The following is a 13,114-nucleotide window of genomic DNA, read 5'->3' as shown; positions in this document are numbered from 1 at the left end:
GGTGGAAAGTTTAACGTAAAGACACAGAGTCTTATCTGCATCAGCACTGCTGATAAACCACCCAGTTATTCCAAACAAGGTTTATAACCACTAGTGCAGAGACTCCGGAGTCGGGCACAGAGCTACTCACCCTCAAAGATGGGGCAGATCTTCCTCCAGGCTGTGATGCCCCCCTGGCTGGTGTACTGGCCCAGTGCTGTCTCCAGGAGGAAGACAGGAATGCCACAGGTGAAGAGGAAGATGAGGTAGGGGATGAAAAAGGCACCTGCGGGTGGGAAACAGGCTGTCCATTATGTGGCACTAGCCTCCTTGTGGTCCACGGACATCTCCCCCCATTACCACCCCATGCTTCCAGTCAGAATCCCGGGTATGGGGACTGCGCAAAATGGCAGGGACATCTGTCTAGATGTCTGGAACCACGGCAGAGATCAAGTGTCACCAAGTTACTTAGAACCTAGCCAGTCACTTTCTTCACTCTAAAGTTTCCATCGATACCTTCCAAGGTTTTCTCCCCACCAACTTCAGTTGCTGCCTAAATAACACATAGCTTGTGGCCATAGAAGAAGCTCATTGAGTCACAGATACCCAGGAGCATTCCCACAGCCCACAGTCTATAATTTTTGTCAAGGAAATGATTGCTCTCAATGTTAGAGAGGGGCTTGTAGAAGACTGAAATCAGATTCCCCTTAGTAGTCCTTTCTGCTTCTGTTTTTCACAGCCATTGCCTGAGACAAGTCTACTGATGCCAGAAGTGCTGGCATTTGCTCCACCACAGACCTCTATCTGCTGGCAGCTGGGCAGGGGGGTTCACAGGATAGAGTCCCAGGGCGAGAGACGTGCACAGAGAGACCAAGTGTCTGCAGAGGGTCCCATGCGAGCTTGAGTGCTGGTCAGCACATGCGTGGGAAGACACTACCCAAGGAGAGGAAAGAATCCCTCAAGAAGATCGAGTCTGATGGCGCTCACGCGAGGCTGGGAGCACTCCAGAGACTTAAGGAAGAAATGACACCAATTCTATACAAACCCTTGCAGAAAATTTAGAAGCAATTCTTTCCAACTCATTCTATGAAGCTAGCATTACTCTGATAACAAAAGAAGATAAAGACAAGAAAAGAAAACTATAGATCAAACTTTCATGAACATAGATGCAAAATTCTAAACAAAATTTTAGATATCCAACAATATCTAAAAAAAGTAATACATAGTGGAGTTTATCCCTGGAATACAGTTGTTTTAACATTTAAAAAAATCAGTATATCATATTAATAAATTTAAAACGAAAATCCATATAATCATTTCAATAAATGCAGAAAAGTATTCGACCAAATCTAACAGCCATTTCTGATTAAAAAAAACCAAACGCTCAGCAAATGATGAATAGAAGGGAATAAAGGGCATCTGCAAAACACGTGCAGATAACATCATACTTAATGGTGAAAGACTGCTTAACCCCTAAGATCAAGTGCAAGACAAGGGTGTCCAGTCTTACTATTTCTTATCACTTCTATTCAACATTGGTTCCATCAATATTGATTCTAGTCAAGGCAAGAAGGCAATAAAAGGAATTAAAAGTTATTCAGATGAGAAAAGAGGAAATAAAACTGCTTTACTTGCAAATGACATGATCGCCAATGTAGAAAATCCATTGGAATTTAAAATAGTCAAACTCATAGAATCAGAAAGTAGAATGGTGATTACCAGAGCATGAGGAAGGGGGAAACAGGGTGATGTTGGTCAAAGGGTATAAAGTTTCAGTTTTGCAAAATGAATGAATCCTAGACATCCACTGTAACCATGGTGCCCATAGTGAACAATATTGAATTGTTTTCTTAAAATTGTGCTAAGAAGGTAAATCTTATATTGTGTTCTTATCACACAAAAAAATTAAAATGAAAAGAAGAGGACAGGGCTTCCCTGGTGGCGCAGTGGTTTGAGAGTCTGCTTGCCGATGCAGGGGACATGGGTTCGTGCCCTTGTATGGGAAGATCCCACATGCCGTGGAGCGGCTAGGCCCGTGAGCCATGGCTGCTGAGCCTGCGAGTCTGGAGCCTGTGATCCGCAACAGGAGAGGCCACAGCGGTGAGGGGCCCGCGTACCGAAAAAAAAAAAAAAAAGAGAGAGAGAGAAAAGAAGAGGACAGAAGGAAACTTTTGGACGTGATGGATATGTTTATGACATTGATTGTGGCGATGGTTTCACAAGTGTATGTTTACCTCCAAACTCATCAGGTGGTATACATTAAATGTGTACAGCTTTTTGTACATTAGTCACACCTCAATAAAGTGTATTTAAAAAGAAAAGAAAGAAAATCTTTTGTAATGTACCAAAGAGCTGCTAGAATAAATAAGTTAGTTTAGTGAGGTTACAAGATATAAGATCAGCATAAAAAATCAATTGCATTTCTTCTACTAGCAGCAAGCAATTATAAATACAATTTAACAAATAATACCATTATAACAGCATCAGAGAGATGAACTATTTAGGAATAAATTTGACAAAAGATGTGTACACTCATAACTGCAAAACATTGCTGAGAGGAATTAAAGAAGACCTAAATAAATGGTGAGGCATACCATGTTCATGGGTCAGAAGACTCAATATTATTAAGATGTCAGTTCTTCCCAAATTAATAGATTCACTGTAATTCCAATCAAAATCCCAATAGACTTTTTTGTAGAAACTGACAAATGGATTCTAAAGTTCGTATGAAAATGCAAAGAACCTAAAATAGCCAAACAACTTTGAAAAAGAAGAACTAAGTTTTAGGCTTACCTCTACCTTATTTTCATATTATTATAAAGATACAGTGATTAAAACAGTGTGGTTTTGGTGTCAAAATAAACAAATAGATCGATAGAACAGAATAGAGTCCAGCAACAGGGCCATGCACATTTGGACAATTGATTTTTGACAAAGGTGTAAAGGCAATTCATTGGAGAAAGGATAGTCTTTTTAATAAATGATGCTAGAACAAGTAGATATACATACACACAAGAAATGAATTTCAATCCATACCTTCATTTTATCCAAGTGTTTACCCAAAATGGATCATAGACCTAAATGTAAAACCTAAAACTATAAAACTTCTAGAAGAAAATATATGAGACCTTGGGTTAAGCAAAGACTTCTTTCATGTGACATCCAAAACATGAGTCATAAAAGAATAAATTCATAAACTGCACTTCATCAGAATTTGAAACTTCTGCTCTTCAAAAGACATAGTTAAGAAAAGGAAAAATATGACAGAATGAGAAAAAAAAATTGCAAAATGCATATCTGATAAAGGACTTGTATCCAGAATATATAAAGAAGTCTCAAAATTCAATAGTAAGGAAACAAACGACCTACTTTTTTTTAGTGGTCAAAAGAGTTGAACAGGTTTTCACCAGAAAAGATATGTGGGCTGCAAATAAGCACATGAAAAGATGTTCAACATCATTAGTCAATATAAATTTAAGTGACAATGAGGTAATGTTGCACACCAATTAGAAAAGTTAAAATTAAAAAGACAGACCAAGTATTGGTAAAGTTGTGGAAAAGCTGGCACTCGGATACGCTGCTGGCCGGAATGTAAAAATGGTACAACCATGTTAGAAAAGTGTTTGGCGGTTTCTTAAAAAGTTAAAAGTGCACCTATCATAGAATCCCGCCATTCCCCACGTAAGTGTTCACTCAAAGGAGATGAAAGCATACGTTTATACAAAGATTTGTACACAAAAGTTCTTAGCAGTTTCATCTGTAATAGCTAAAACCTGGAAACAAGCCAAATGTCCCTCAACAGAAGAGGTAACTTGTAGTATATCCATATGATGGAGACTACCCAGTAGTAACAAGAAAGGAACTACTGAGACATGAGAGAGACGGATGAATCGCAAAGCAATTTGCTGAGTGAAAGAAGCCAAGTAAAGTATATACTCTGCATGATTCCATTTATAGAAAATGATAAGAAATGCAAACTACTGTATAGTTTGGAAACAACGTGGAAAACTAGGCCTGGAAACGACCTAAGTGTCCCTCAACAGATGCATGGATAAAGAAAATGCTATGTGTGTGATGGAATATTATCCAGCCGTAAAAAAAGAAGGAAAGTCTGCGTTTTGCAACCACATGGATGGACCTCGAGGGTATTATGCTAAGTGAAATAAGTCAGATAGAGAAAGTACACACTGCATGTCCTCTCTTAAGTGTGGAATTCATAGAGGCAGAGAGTAGAATGGCGGTTACCAGAGGCTGGGGGTGTGAGAAATGCGGATCGATGTTGGTCAAAGGGTACAGACTTCGTTATAAGATAAACAATTTCTGGGGATGTCACATACAGCATGGTGGCTACAGTGAACTATACCGTCTTATATAGTTGAAAGTTCTTAAGAGAGTAGACCTTAAGTGTTATCACCACCGAAAGAAAAAATAAAGGTAATTATATGAAGGAATGCAAGTGTTAACTAACCTTATTGTGGTAATCCTTTTGCAACATATACATGTATGAAATCATCATGTTCTACACCTTAAACTTACCATCCATAATATATCAATAAAGCTGGAAAATAGTTATAGTTTTAAAAAACAAAACAGGTTTTTGGTTGCATTGGGATGGGGTAGCAGAGGTCAGGGGCGGGAGAAAGGGAAGGAGGAAATTTGGGGCAGTGATGGACACATTCATTATCTTGATAGTGGTGATGGTTTCAAGGGTGTGTACCTATGTCTCAACTTATCAAAACGTACACTTCAAATGTGTGCAAGTTGTTGTAAGCCAATTATACCGTCATAAAATTGCTAAAACAAAAGTCAGTGGGGAATAGGCTTCTCCAGCTGTTTGCCTCTGGCTTGTAACCCACGCATCCGTAATTCAGGCACTGAAGGAAACGCTCGGTGGCCACAAGGGCAAAGAAAAGCTCATAAACAATTCAGGCACATGAGTAGATAAATCAGTCCTAGGCTTGTTGGGCAGGAAGGGGAAATTAGGGAAGAGAGAACCCAGTAGCTGATGTGAACAGTCCTGCTGGGAGCTGGAAACATCGCAGAGAGAGAGAGAGAGAGAGAGAGAGAGAGGACAGGGGGCAGGGGGGAGACTTGTCAGCCTGGCTCAAGCCCCTCCTCCCCATCTTTGTGCCACCTGCTTTTCCCCAATGAACCGAGCCAATGTTCAACCGCACCGGGTCCGGTGGCCAGTCTGCGGCCCTCCCCCTCTGCCTCCCTGAGTGCCTGGGTAGCTGGCCAGAGGGGACAAGGTCCACACCCGCCAGGCCGAGTCACTGGCCCCAAACCGGCGAGGTAGTTAGGGAAGAGATAGAGCCCAGGAGGGACCCAGGTGCCGACCAGGGAGCCCTGGGGCACTGATTCTATCCCCACCCAAGCCCCAGTCGCCACCCCTCAAAGATGGAGCCAGTCCTGGAGACGGAGGACGGAGGCAAAGTTATCTGCGCCCCCAAATCCCCCGTCTAGTCTCCTTGCCCAAATTCTAAAATGTCCTCTGGCATTTTTTTCCCCATGGGGTGGGAGAGACCACATGCCCATCCTGGAAAGGAATCGTCCTGCTGGACACCCTTCTCAATAGGGACACTTTCTGGGGCATCACCTGTAATGCTCCAGGTGACATTTTTTAAGACAAACTGACGCTATGCCCCGTGAGCGACACAGAAGTGAACGTGCACGAATATCACAGGCTGTAATCAACGCTACGGGACCAGTACCGGGCATTGCTTCATTAACTGAAAGCGGTGACCAGCTGTCACGTACTCATAAAATAACCGTGACTCTTGGGTTTCCCCGGCGGCGCAGCGGTTGAGAGTCCGCCTGCCGATGCAGGGGACGCGGGTTCGTGCCCCGGTCCGGGAGGATCCCACGTGCCGCGGGGCGGCTGGGCCCGTGAGCCGTGGCCGCTGAGCCTGTGCGTCCGGAGCCTGTGCTCCGCAACGGGAGAGGCCACGACAGTGAGAGGCCTGCGTACCGCAAAAAAACAAAACAAAACAAAAGGGCCCAGAAAAAGCAGGCTGATAACACACGTGACCCCAGCATCCTCCTGCAGAACCTGCTCAGAACGTCCCTCTCACCCCCAGGAGTCCAAGGCCCCATCTGAGAACCACGGGTTTAAATAAATAAAATCACTAAAGCAAGAGGATGGGGTCCAACCACCCTAGACGGTCTCTGTCCTCCCCACCCCCCTTCCCCACGTCGGCAGCGAAGGGTCCTGTCATAAGGAGGCCTCCGTCCCCTCTTGACAAAGAGACGAGAAGGTGACGAGATGAAGTGTGGGACCCGTGCTCTGGGGAGGGGGGGGCGAGGGGGTAAAGGGGACAGAAAGGTTGATCCTCTGGGAACATGCCGGGTGAAAGAAGCCGAGTCAAGTACGCAAAACCCGCAAAAGCGGGCCCGTCTGGGTCCCTGCACCGGCCACACGGGTCCCGGGTTTGTCCCCTGCACGCTGGCAGGGGCGCCTCCCGCGTGCCCACCCGGCGGCCCTGGGTGACTCATGCCCTTCCGAGCGAACCCCGGCGCCGGCCTCAGCCCCAGAGCCCCTCCGAGCACGCCCTCCAGCTGCCCTTGTCCGTCAAGGAGCGAGAAGAGGACGCCCGAGGCCCTGCGCCCGACCGGGGAAGGGACCGGGAAGGGGTGGTGGCCCAAGGGTTCCGCGGACCGTTCCGTGAGCCCCGACACGGCTCGTGGGCGCCGGCGTGCTGGAGGGCAGGCTCTTCCCGGGCGCGGGGAGGCCACCCTGCCGCCTCTGCTCCCCCCGAGGCCCCCACGTGAGGCGCCAGGGGCCGGGGCCACTCTTGCTCCCGGCCCGCCTCTCCCCCGAGACACGGCCACACCCCCCCGGGCTGCGCGCGCACCTACGCGGAGCCCCTACGCGGAGCTCAGACGCTCAGACGCAGGCCCCCCTCGACAGGGCGCCCCCGCGTGCCCTGCCCAGGCCCCGCTCCCGCTCCTCCCCCCCTCCGCCCGGGGCCTGGCAGCAGGCCCGGGACCCCTCTCCCACCTCTTCGTGCCACTCGTGCTCATTCCCCAGCCAAGCTCACCCAATTCCGGAGAGGCTTGGGGAAAGCGGCTCACCTCCTGATCCTCCGGCCACGTGAGGGGCTAAGCTGGTTACCGGGTTCCAGACGCACAGCCCCAAGGCCCGGCTTAGCCCCCAGACCCCCCCCCCTCCTCCCTGGACAAGCCCCATCCCCCGCCCGCAGGCCTCACTGTCTGAACAAGCCGGCGGCGGGTCCAGGGCTGGGTCGGGGCCTCCCTCCTGCCCTCGAGATGCCAGCCGAGCGGAGTCCTGCGGCTTCAGGCGGCCGGCAGGAGCGACTTCTGGAGAGGGAGCACACCAGCCCATTCCCACCCCTCTGGAAAAACACGCGCTGACCTCCAACCCCAGGGCCAGTCCCCGTTGCCACAATCCTGACGGTGCGAGTGTGGGCTCGGGGCATCTGTGTGCTCACGCCTTTCCCATGTTCCCTCCTCCACCCTGCCTCGTGGGCTCTCTCTCCCCCAAACCACAGCGGCCGGGCTCACACACGGAGGCTCCTGCACCCCGCAGAGGGGCAGGTGTGGCATCAGGGTTCCCTCCAGGCCTCGTGGCCCACAGAACTCCCCCCCCCCTCGGCCTGTGCCCGCGAGACCCACCTTGGCGTTTCCCCTCCTCTGGCGCGGGCCGCAGCCTCCCCTGAAACCAGCCCTGGGAGCCCAGCCCCGCTAAGCTCTACCCACCAACGAGGGGACCTTCCGAGCCCACTGCTTGGCCGGAGCACTTCAGCACCTGGGAAATCCCTCTGGGGCTCCCAGAGGAGCCAGGAGTGCCTGAAGGAGAGTCCCTGGTGGGAAAGTGACCAGTGACAGGGGCAGCGGGGTGGCTGCAGGGCCTGGGATGAAGCGGAATGAGAGGCAGGAAGAAGAGTTAGAGCTCACGCTCCCCCCGCACACAGAGCAGTGGGAAAATCGTAAAGGAAGAGCCGCTGGCATCGAAGGTGACACGTGGGGGGACCCACGTCACAGAGCAGGGCGGGGACAGGAAGCCACGGCTACGGAGTCTCGAGACCTCGCGGGACAGCTGCGTGCCGACATCCTGTTCAGCACAGCTACCGTTCATTCGGCCCTTTGCACACGTGACCTCTACGCGGTACAACAGCCTTGAAGGGCAGGTAGAACTATCTCCGTGTACGGCGTTGACCTGAGCTCCCAAGGCAAGGCTTGCCCGAGATTACAGGGAGTAAAGTAGCAGAGGCAGAGTCCAAACTCCCACCCGTCTGGTTATCAGCCTAGACCCACGTTTCTCTGAAGCCACAATAGGGACCCCCAGGAAGTCGCCCCTCTGTCTAGGTGTCTCTCCTGCAGGGCCCTGAGCAGCTGCTAAGGGTCTTTCCAACTCCAGTATCCTCTGCGTCCACGGGACTCCCCAGAGGGCAGTAAGTGCATGAGATGGAGACAGCCTGGTTGGTGGGGGGGGGGAGGGTGACGCAGTGGGTCTCACCTCCCCCGTTTTTGTAGCAGAGGTAGGGAAACCGCCAGACGTTGCCCAGCCCGATGATCTCCCCGGCCACGGACAGCACGAACTCCATCTTGTTGCTCCACTGGCCCCGCTGCAGGGCGCCAGCCTCCTCCGCCTTTTCCATGCCTGGGTACGCTGGTTTTGTCTCTCCATTGCTGGCTGTGCTCGACACCCTGCTATCCATTCCACCTGGAAAACAAGCAGGGCGCTCCGTTACTGCTGGGAAGCCTGGAAGGAGAGCTGCCCCCTTCCTTCGCCAGGAAATTCCCCAGGAAATAGCGCCCTGGAAGAGATGAATCCTACTCCTGTCCGCCGATCCGCGTCCTCCTTAGCGCCTCCTGCTGGTAAAGGCCGGGTAACAGCTGCTGGGAGTGTATATTCCTCTCCCGTGTCAGGAAGCAAGCGGTGACCCTGAGCCACAGACACTGCTCCCCTAGAAGGTTCCCTGGGTGGGGCTTGTGGACATGGGGTGTTCATGTGCCCCAGGCTGTCGGAGTTCTCCCTTCCACCCTACAACCGGCTTCGTCTGCATTAGCAGGTGCCTCATTTTCTCCATCCCACGTACCGGGACAGTCACAAGGATAGGAGTTGAATGTATCCTCAAAGTCACCAATTTCCCTTTTGGGAATTTACCCTAAAGAAATAATTGTGATGCTTGGTAAAGATTCAGCACTGAGGAAGCTCATTGTTTATAACAGCCCAAAATTGGAAAGTATATAAGTGTTGAAAAATGGTAAATAGGTTAATAAATTGTGGCACGTACGATGGACTACTATATAATCATGAAAAATTGTGTTGCAGAAGAAAATGTAGTGAAATGAAAAGTAGTTCACAATGTGTGAAAAGTTAGGAAATAGCACACGTGACGTGATTATGCTGGAAAAATATCTTATAAAGCATTCGTATGCATGAAGGTTAGGATATCCACCAGCGGACGGGCTCTAGGCACGTCTTCCTTATCTATATTCTCTACATTTTCATCGAAGAACATGTTTTATTTTGTAATAGGAAAATAAATGCCAGTATTTGGGGATCCCTGCAAGGGGGTGAGAGTGGGTGGGTGGGGCCAAGCACGCTGAGTAAGATGAGCTGACCTTCCCTCCTTCCCTCCATCGCTATCAGATGGGCTCCTTTTCTTTTTTTTTCTTTTTGGCCGCACCGTGCGGCATGGGGGAATCTCAGATCCACGAGCAGGGCTCGAACCCGTGCCCCCGTCCCCGACTGGGAGCACAGAGCCTTAGCCACTGGACCACCGGGGAAGTCCCAAACTCTGGGCTCTTTTTCTTTTTTGGTGGTGGCCAGGGCACGACTCTGTGAAGTAGAGAAGACAACGTAAAATGAATGCAGAGCCGTAGTGCTACCCCCTTCCTGGCCCTTTCCTAGACTCGTACCGGGATTGAGGATGAGGTTGGATGTGGCCCATGTTCAGTGAGCAGCTACTGTGGACTCCGTGCTTTACATACAGTCCTTTCGTCCAATCCACACAGCTCTGAGATATGAGCAGTACTCCCTCTGCTTTGTAAGCAGGAAGCTGCCGTTCAGAGAGGCTGGGTGACACGGGCGCAGCCGTGTGGCGCAGCCAGGACCCGAGCCCACGCTGCTGTGCTCGTTCACTTACCTCCCTCGGTCATACTGGCTGGCGGGTCTAGCGTAAGCATCCCCGACTGTATACGGCGGCCCCCTCTCTGCAGAAGTGGGTACACGCACTGCTTTCTACTCCCCAAGAAAAGTTCGCGTGAACACCACTTTCTCGCAAGAGCCCCAGCTGGCCACAGATTCTCCTGCGGCTCTGCCTTCCCAGCGGGGCTTCCCCGAGGGATCCAGAAAGTCAGAGGGAGGTCAGGAACATATCGCGTATTTGATAAATGAATGGGCTGCAGACACCGTGGGTTAAGAAGGAGAAACCCAAGCAGTTGGCCCTCAGAAGCTTCCCCAGTCCTTTTGAGAAGGTCTCCTCATGTCTGGTGCAGGTTCTGGGCCTGATGGATGTCTTCCAATGATAAAGCACCATCTCCCTCACTTCTCCATTCCCCCAGACCCTAGAAGAACAGAGGGACCCCTTCTGTTCTAAGGGACCCCTGCGTCCCTTAGCCGTGCTGGGTACCAGTCCTCAGAGGCAGCGTCGTGCGATTGCACGACAAGCCTCGGTTCAAATCATAGCACCAGAGACCACACGGCTTCAAGGAAGTGGATTAATTACTCTGAGCCTCAGTTTGTTCGTCTGGAAAAGCGAGGGTGACGGGATACACTTAGCCATGAAGGTTAAATGAGGAGATATATATATATATACATGCACTTCATAGAATAACAGGCACTCAAATTTTTATTTTCTTGTAATCCTGTCAGAAGTTTTATGTTCTTTCAACTTTCAATCTTGTCTCAGAAAAGAGAGCCTTGATTTTCTTAGAAGTAAACCCAAATGTCTTTCCTCTCCATCTGGGGTTCTCTTTCTCCAAATCACATTGGCCCTTAAATCAACAGCCACTGAAGTTTCAGAAAGTCAAGAAAACAGCATATAGTCTTTGCATATCACACATTAATGTCATATTTTCTAGGAGAGAATCCAAAAACCCTTTGATTGTAGGTCCCATGAATCCTACCCACCTACGGTCTAAGACCCAGAAGCAGGAGAAAAAGAGAAGAAAACAGCACCGACCTTAGTGTAGTTGCTACCAGAGGTCCTGTCAGAGGGGAGAAGAGCTATCCAGGGGGAAAGGGAGGCGCTGGCTATTTAAAGTGTGGTTCCCACTCCTCTGGCGCTTGTAATTCTAAACTTGACCCCGCCCACATTCCACCCTCCATCCCCCGCTCCCCTCCCCTCCGCTCCCCTCCCCTCCGCTCCGCTCCGCTCGGCTCCGCACAGACACTCACACACACACATACACACACACACACACACACACACACACACACGAGACAGACACAGACACAGAGACAGACACACAGACACACACACGAGTGATTCCGTGCACACCCACAGGTCATGCCAGCGCTCTCGTCCTTGGTGACCTCGGGTGTCTGTCGAGGGGTCCTGCCTTCCACCCCTCTCTCCAATGCAAGTGCCCCTATGAACCCACCAAGAGTAGGCGTTTCTTTGGTCAGGTGCTGTGTAGGTTAATTTAAACACATATTCAACTTACCCTTTTGCAGCTTAGGATTTGGAATAGACAGTGATTTAGAATAAAGATATGTAGATTACAGAACTCTGGACAGTTAGAAAAACTTCCCCCAAACACACACACACACACACACACACACGTACACGTGCACGCACGTGCACAAGCGCGCTTGCACTTCTCTGCATATAGAAAAGTCGGCAGAAATATTCGCCGAACGGTTATTAGTAGCTACATTTGGAGAGTAGGGTTGGGGTCAGGAGGGGAAGTAAAGACACCTTTTTCATTTCTGCTTTTTAAGCTTTAGTATTGTTTGAATTTTTAAATAATGTGCTAGAATTGATTTTTTAAATAATTGTCTCCACAAACACAGAAAAGGAAGTGCTAAGGTTCACAGAAAAGCAAAGCCCTACCCGCATCGTGGCACAGGAGCGACGGATGGGGAAGAGGACGGCGGAGTGTGGAGTCATCGTGGCCCCGGCCCCACCAGGGCGGACGCGCAGGGTATGTGTGGAGGCTGCTCGGGCTCCAGGGCCTCGTGGTCCGGGCTCCCAGGCTGAGGCCGTGAACAAGGTGTCCAACTTCCAAGAGTCCTATTTTCTCACCTATACAAAGAGGGGAAGCGAACGGACCTGGAGGTGATCATACTAAGTGAAGTAAGTCAGACAGAGAAAGACAACTACCATAGGATATCACTTATATCCTAAATCTAAAATACGATACAAGTGAACTTACCTACAAAACAGAAACAGACTCACAGACACAGAGAACAAACTTACAGTTACCAAAGGGGAAAGGGGAGAGGGAGGGATAAATGAGGAGTTTGGGATTAACAGATACACACTACTATATATAAAATAGATAACCAACAAGGACCTACTGTATAGCACAGGGAACTCTACTCAATATCTTTTTAAAAAATTTTTAATTAATTGATTAATTAATTTGGTTGCACCGGGTCTTAGTTGCGGCAGAGGGCTCCTTAGTTGCGGCACATGGGCTCCTTAGTTGTGGCATGCGAACTCTTAGTTGCGGCATGCATGTGGGATCTAGTTCCCTGACCAGGGATTGAACCCAGGACCCCTGCATTGGGAGCACGGAGTCTTAACCACTGCGCCGCCAGAGAAGTCCCTCAATGTCTTGTAATAACCTATAATGGAAAAGAATCTGAAAAAGAATAGATACATATGCGTATGTATAGCCAAATTGCTTTGCTGTACACCTGAAACATTGTAAACCAACTATACTTCAATAGAAAATAAAAATTAAAATAAAAAAGAAAGAGGAGACTATTCCTTACCTTGCAAAGCTGTGGGACGTTTCAGGAGATCTGAGTGTACGTAAAGGGCCTAACACACAGTAAGCCCTGATTTATCCTGAAGAGAGTATGCGCGGTGAGCAAGGAAGTGTCCTGAAGGGGACGGGACTGACAGACCCCTGCGCAAAGCCGGCTCCTGCCAGACAGAAGGAATGAGTCGGGGGTGCGAGGGGTGCCCGAGTGGCATCGTACAGATGTGCCAGTAAG

General features: G+C 49.6%; 1 protein-coding gene across 5 annotated transcripts in view; it reads right to left on the bottom strand.

The window, feature by feature from the left end:
• Positions 1–12,063, bottom strand: part of LOC131766700 (sodium- and chloride-dependent GABA transporter 2) — a 58,056-nt gene extending 45,993 nt beyond the window's left edge. For 4 of the 5 annotated variants that reach the window (XM_067008407.1, XM_067008409.1, XM_067008411.1 and 1 more), the window contains exons 1-3: positions 11,130–11,179; positions 8,456–8,662; positions 131–265 (exon numbers count right to left, since the gene is read on the bottom strand). In XM_067008407.1, coding sequence (XP_066864508.1) covers positions 131–265; positions 8,456–8,657 — 337 coding nt within the window. In that variant the 5' untranslated portion in view covers positions 8,658–8,662; positions 11,130–11,179. Of the gene's footprint in view, positions 1–130; positions 266–8,455; positions 8,663–11,129; positions 11,180–12,002 lie in introns of those variants that run through there. The other variant, XM_067008408.1, reaches the window with a different exon arrangement.
• Positions 12,064–13,114: the final 1,051 nt, after the last annotated feature.

This window comes from Kogia breviceps, chromosome 12 (assembly GCF_026419965.1).
Source record: "Kogia breviceps isolate mKogBre1 chromosome 12, mKogBre1 haplotype 1, whole genome shotgun sequence".
Lineage (NCBI taxonomy): Eukaryota > Metazoa > Chordata > Mammalia > Artiodactyla > Physeteridae > Kogia > Kogia breviceps.
Note: the sequence above shows the minus strand (reverse complement) of the source record. Positions and strands in the feature narration are given on the sequence as shown.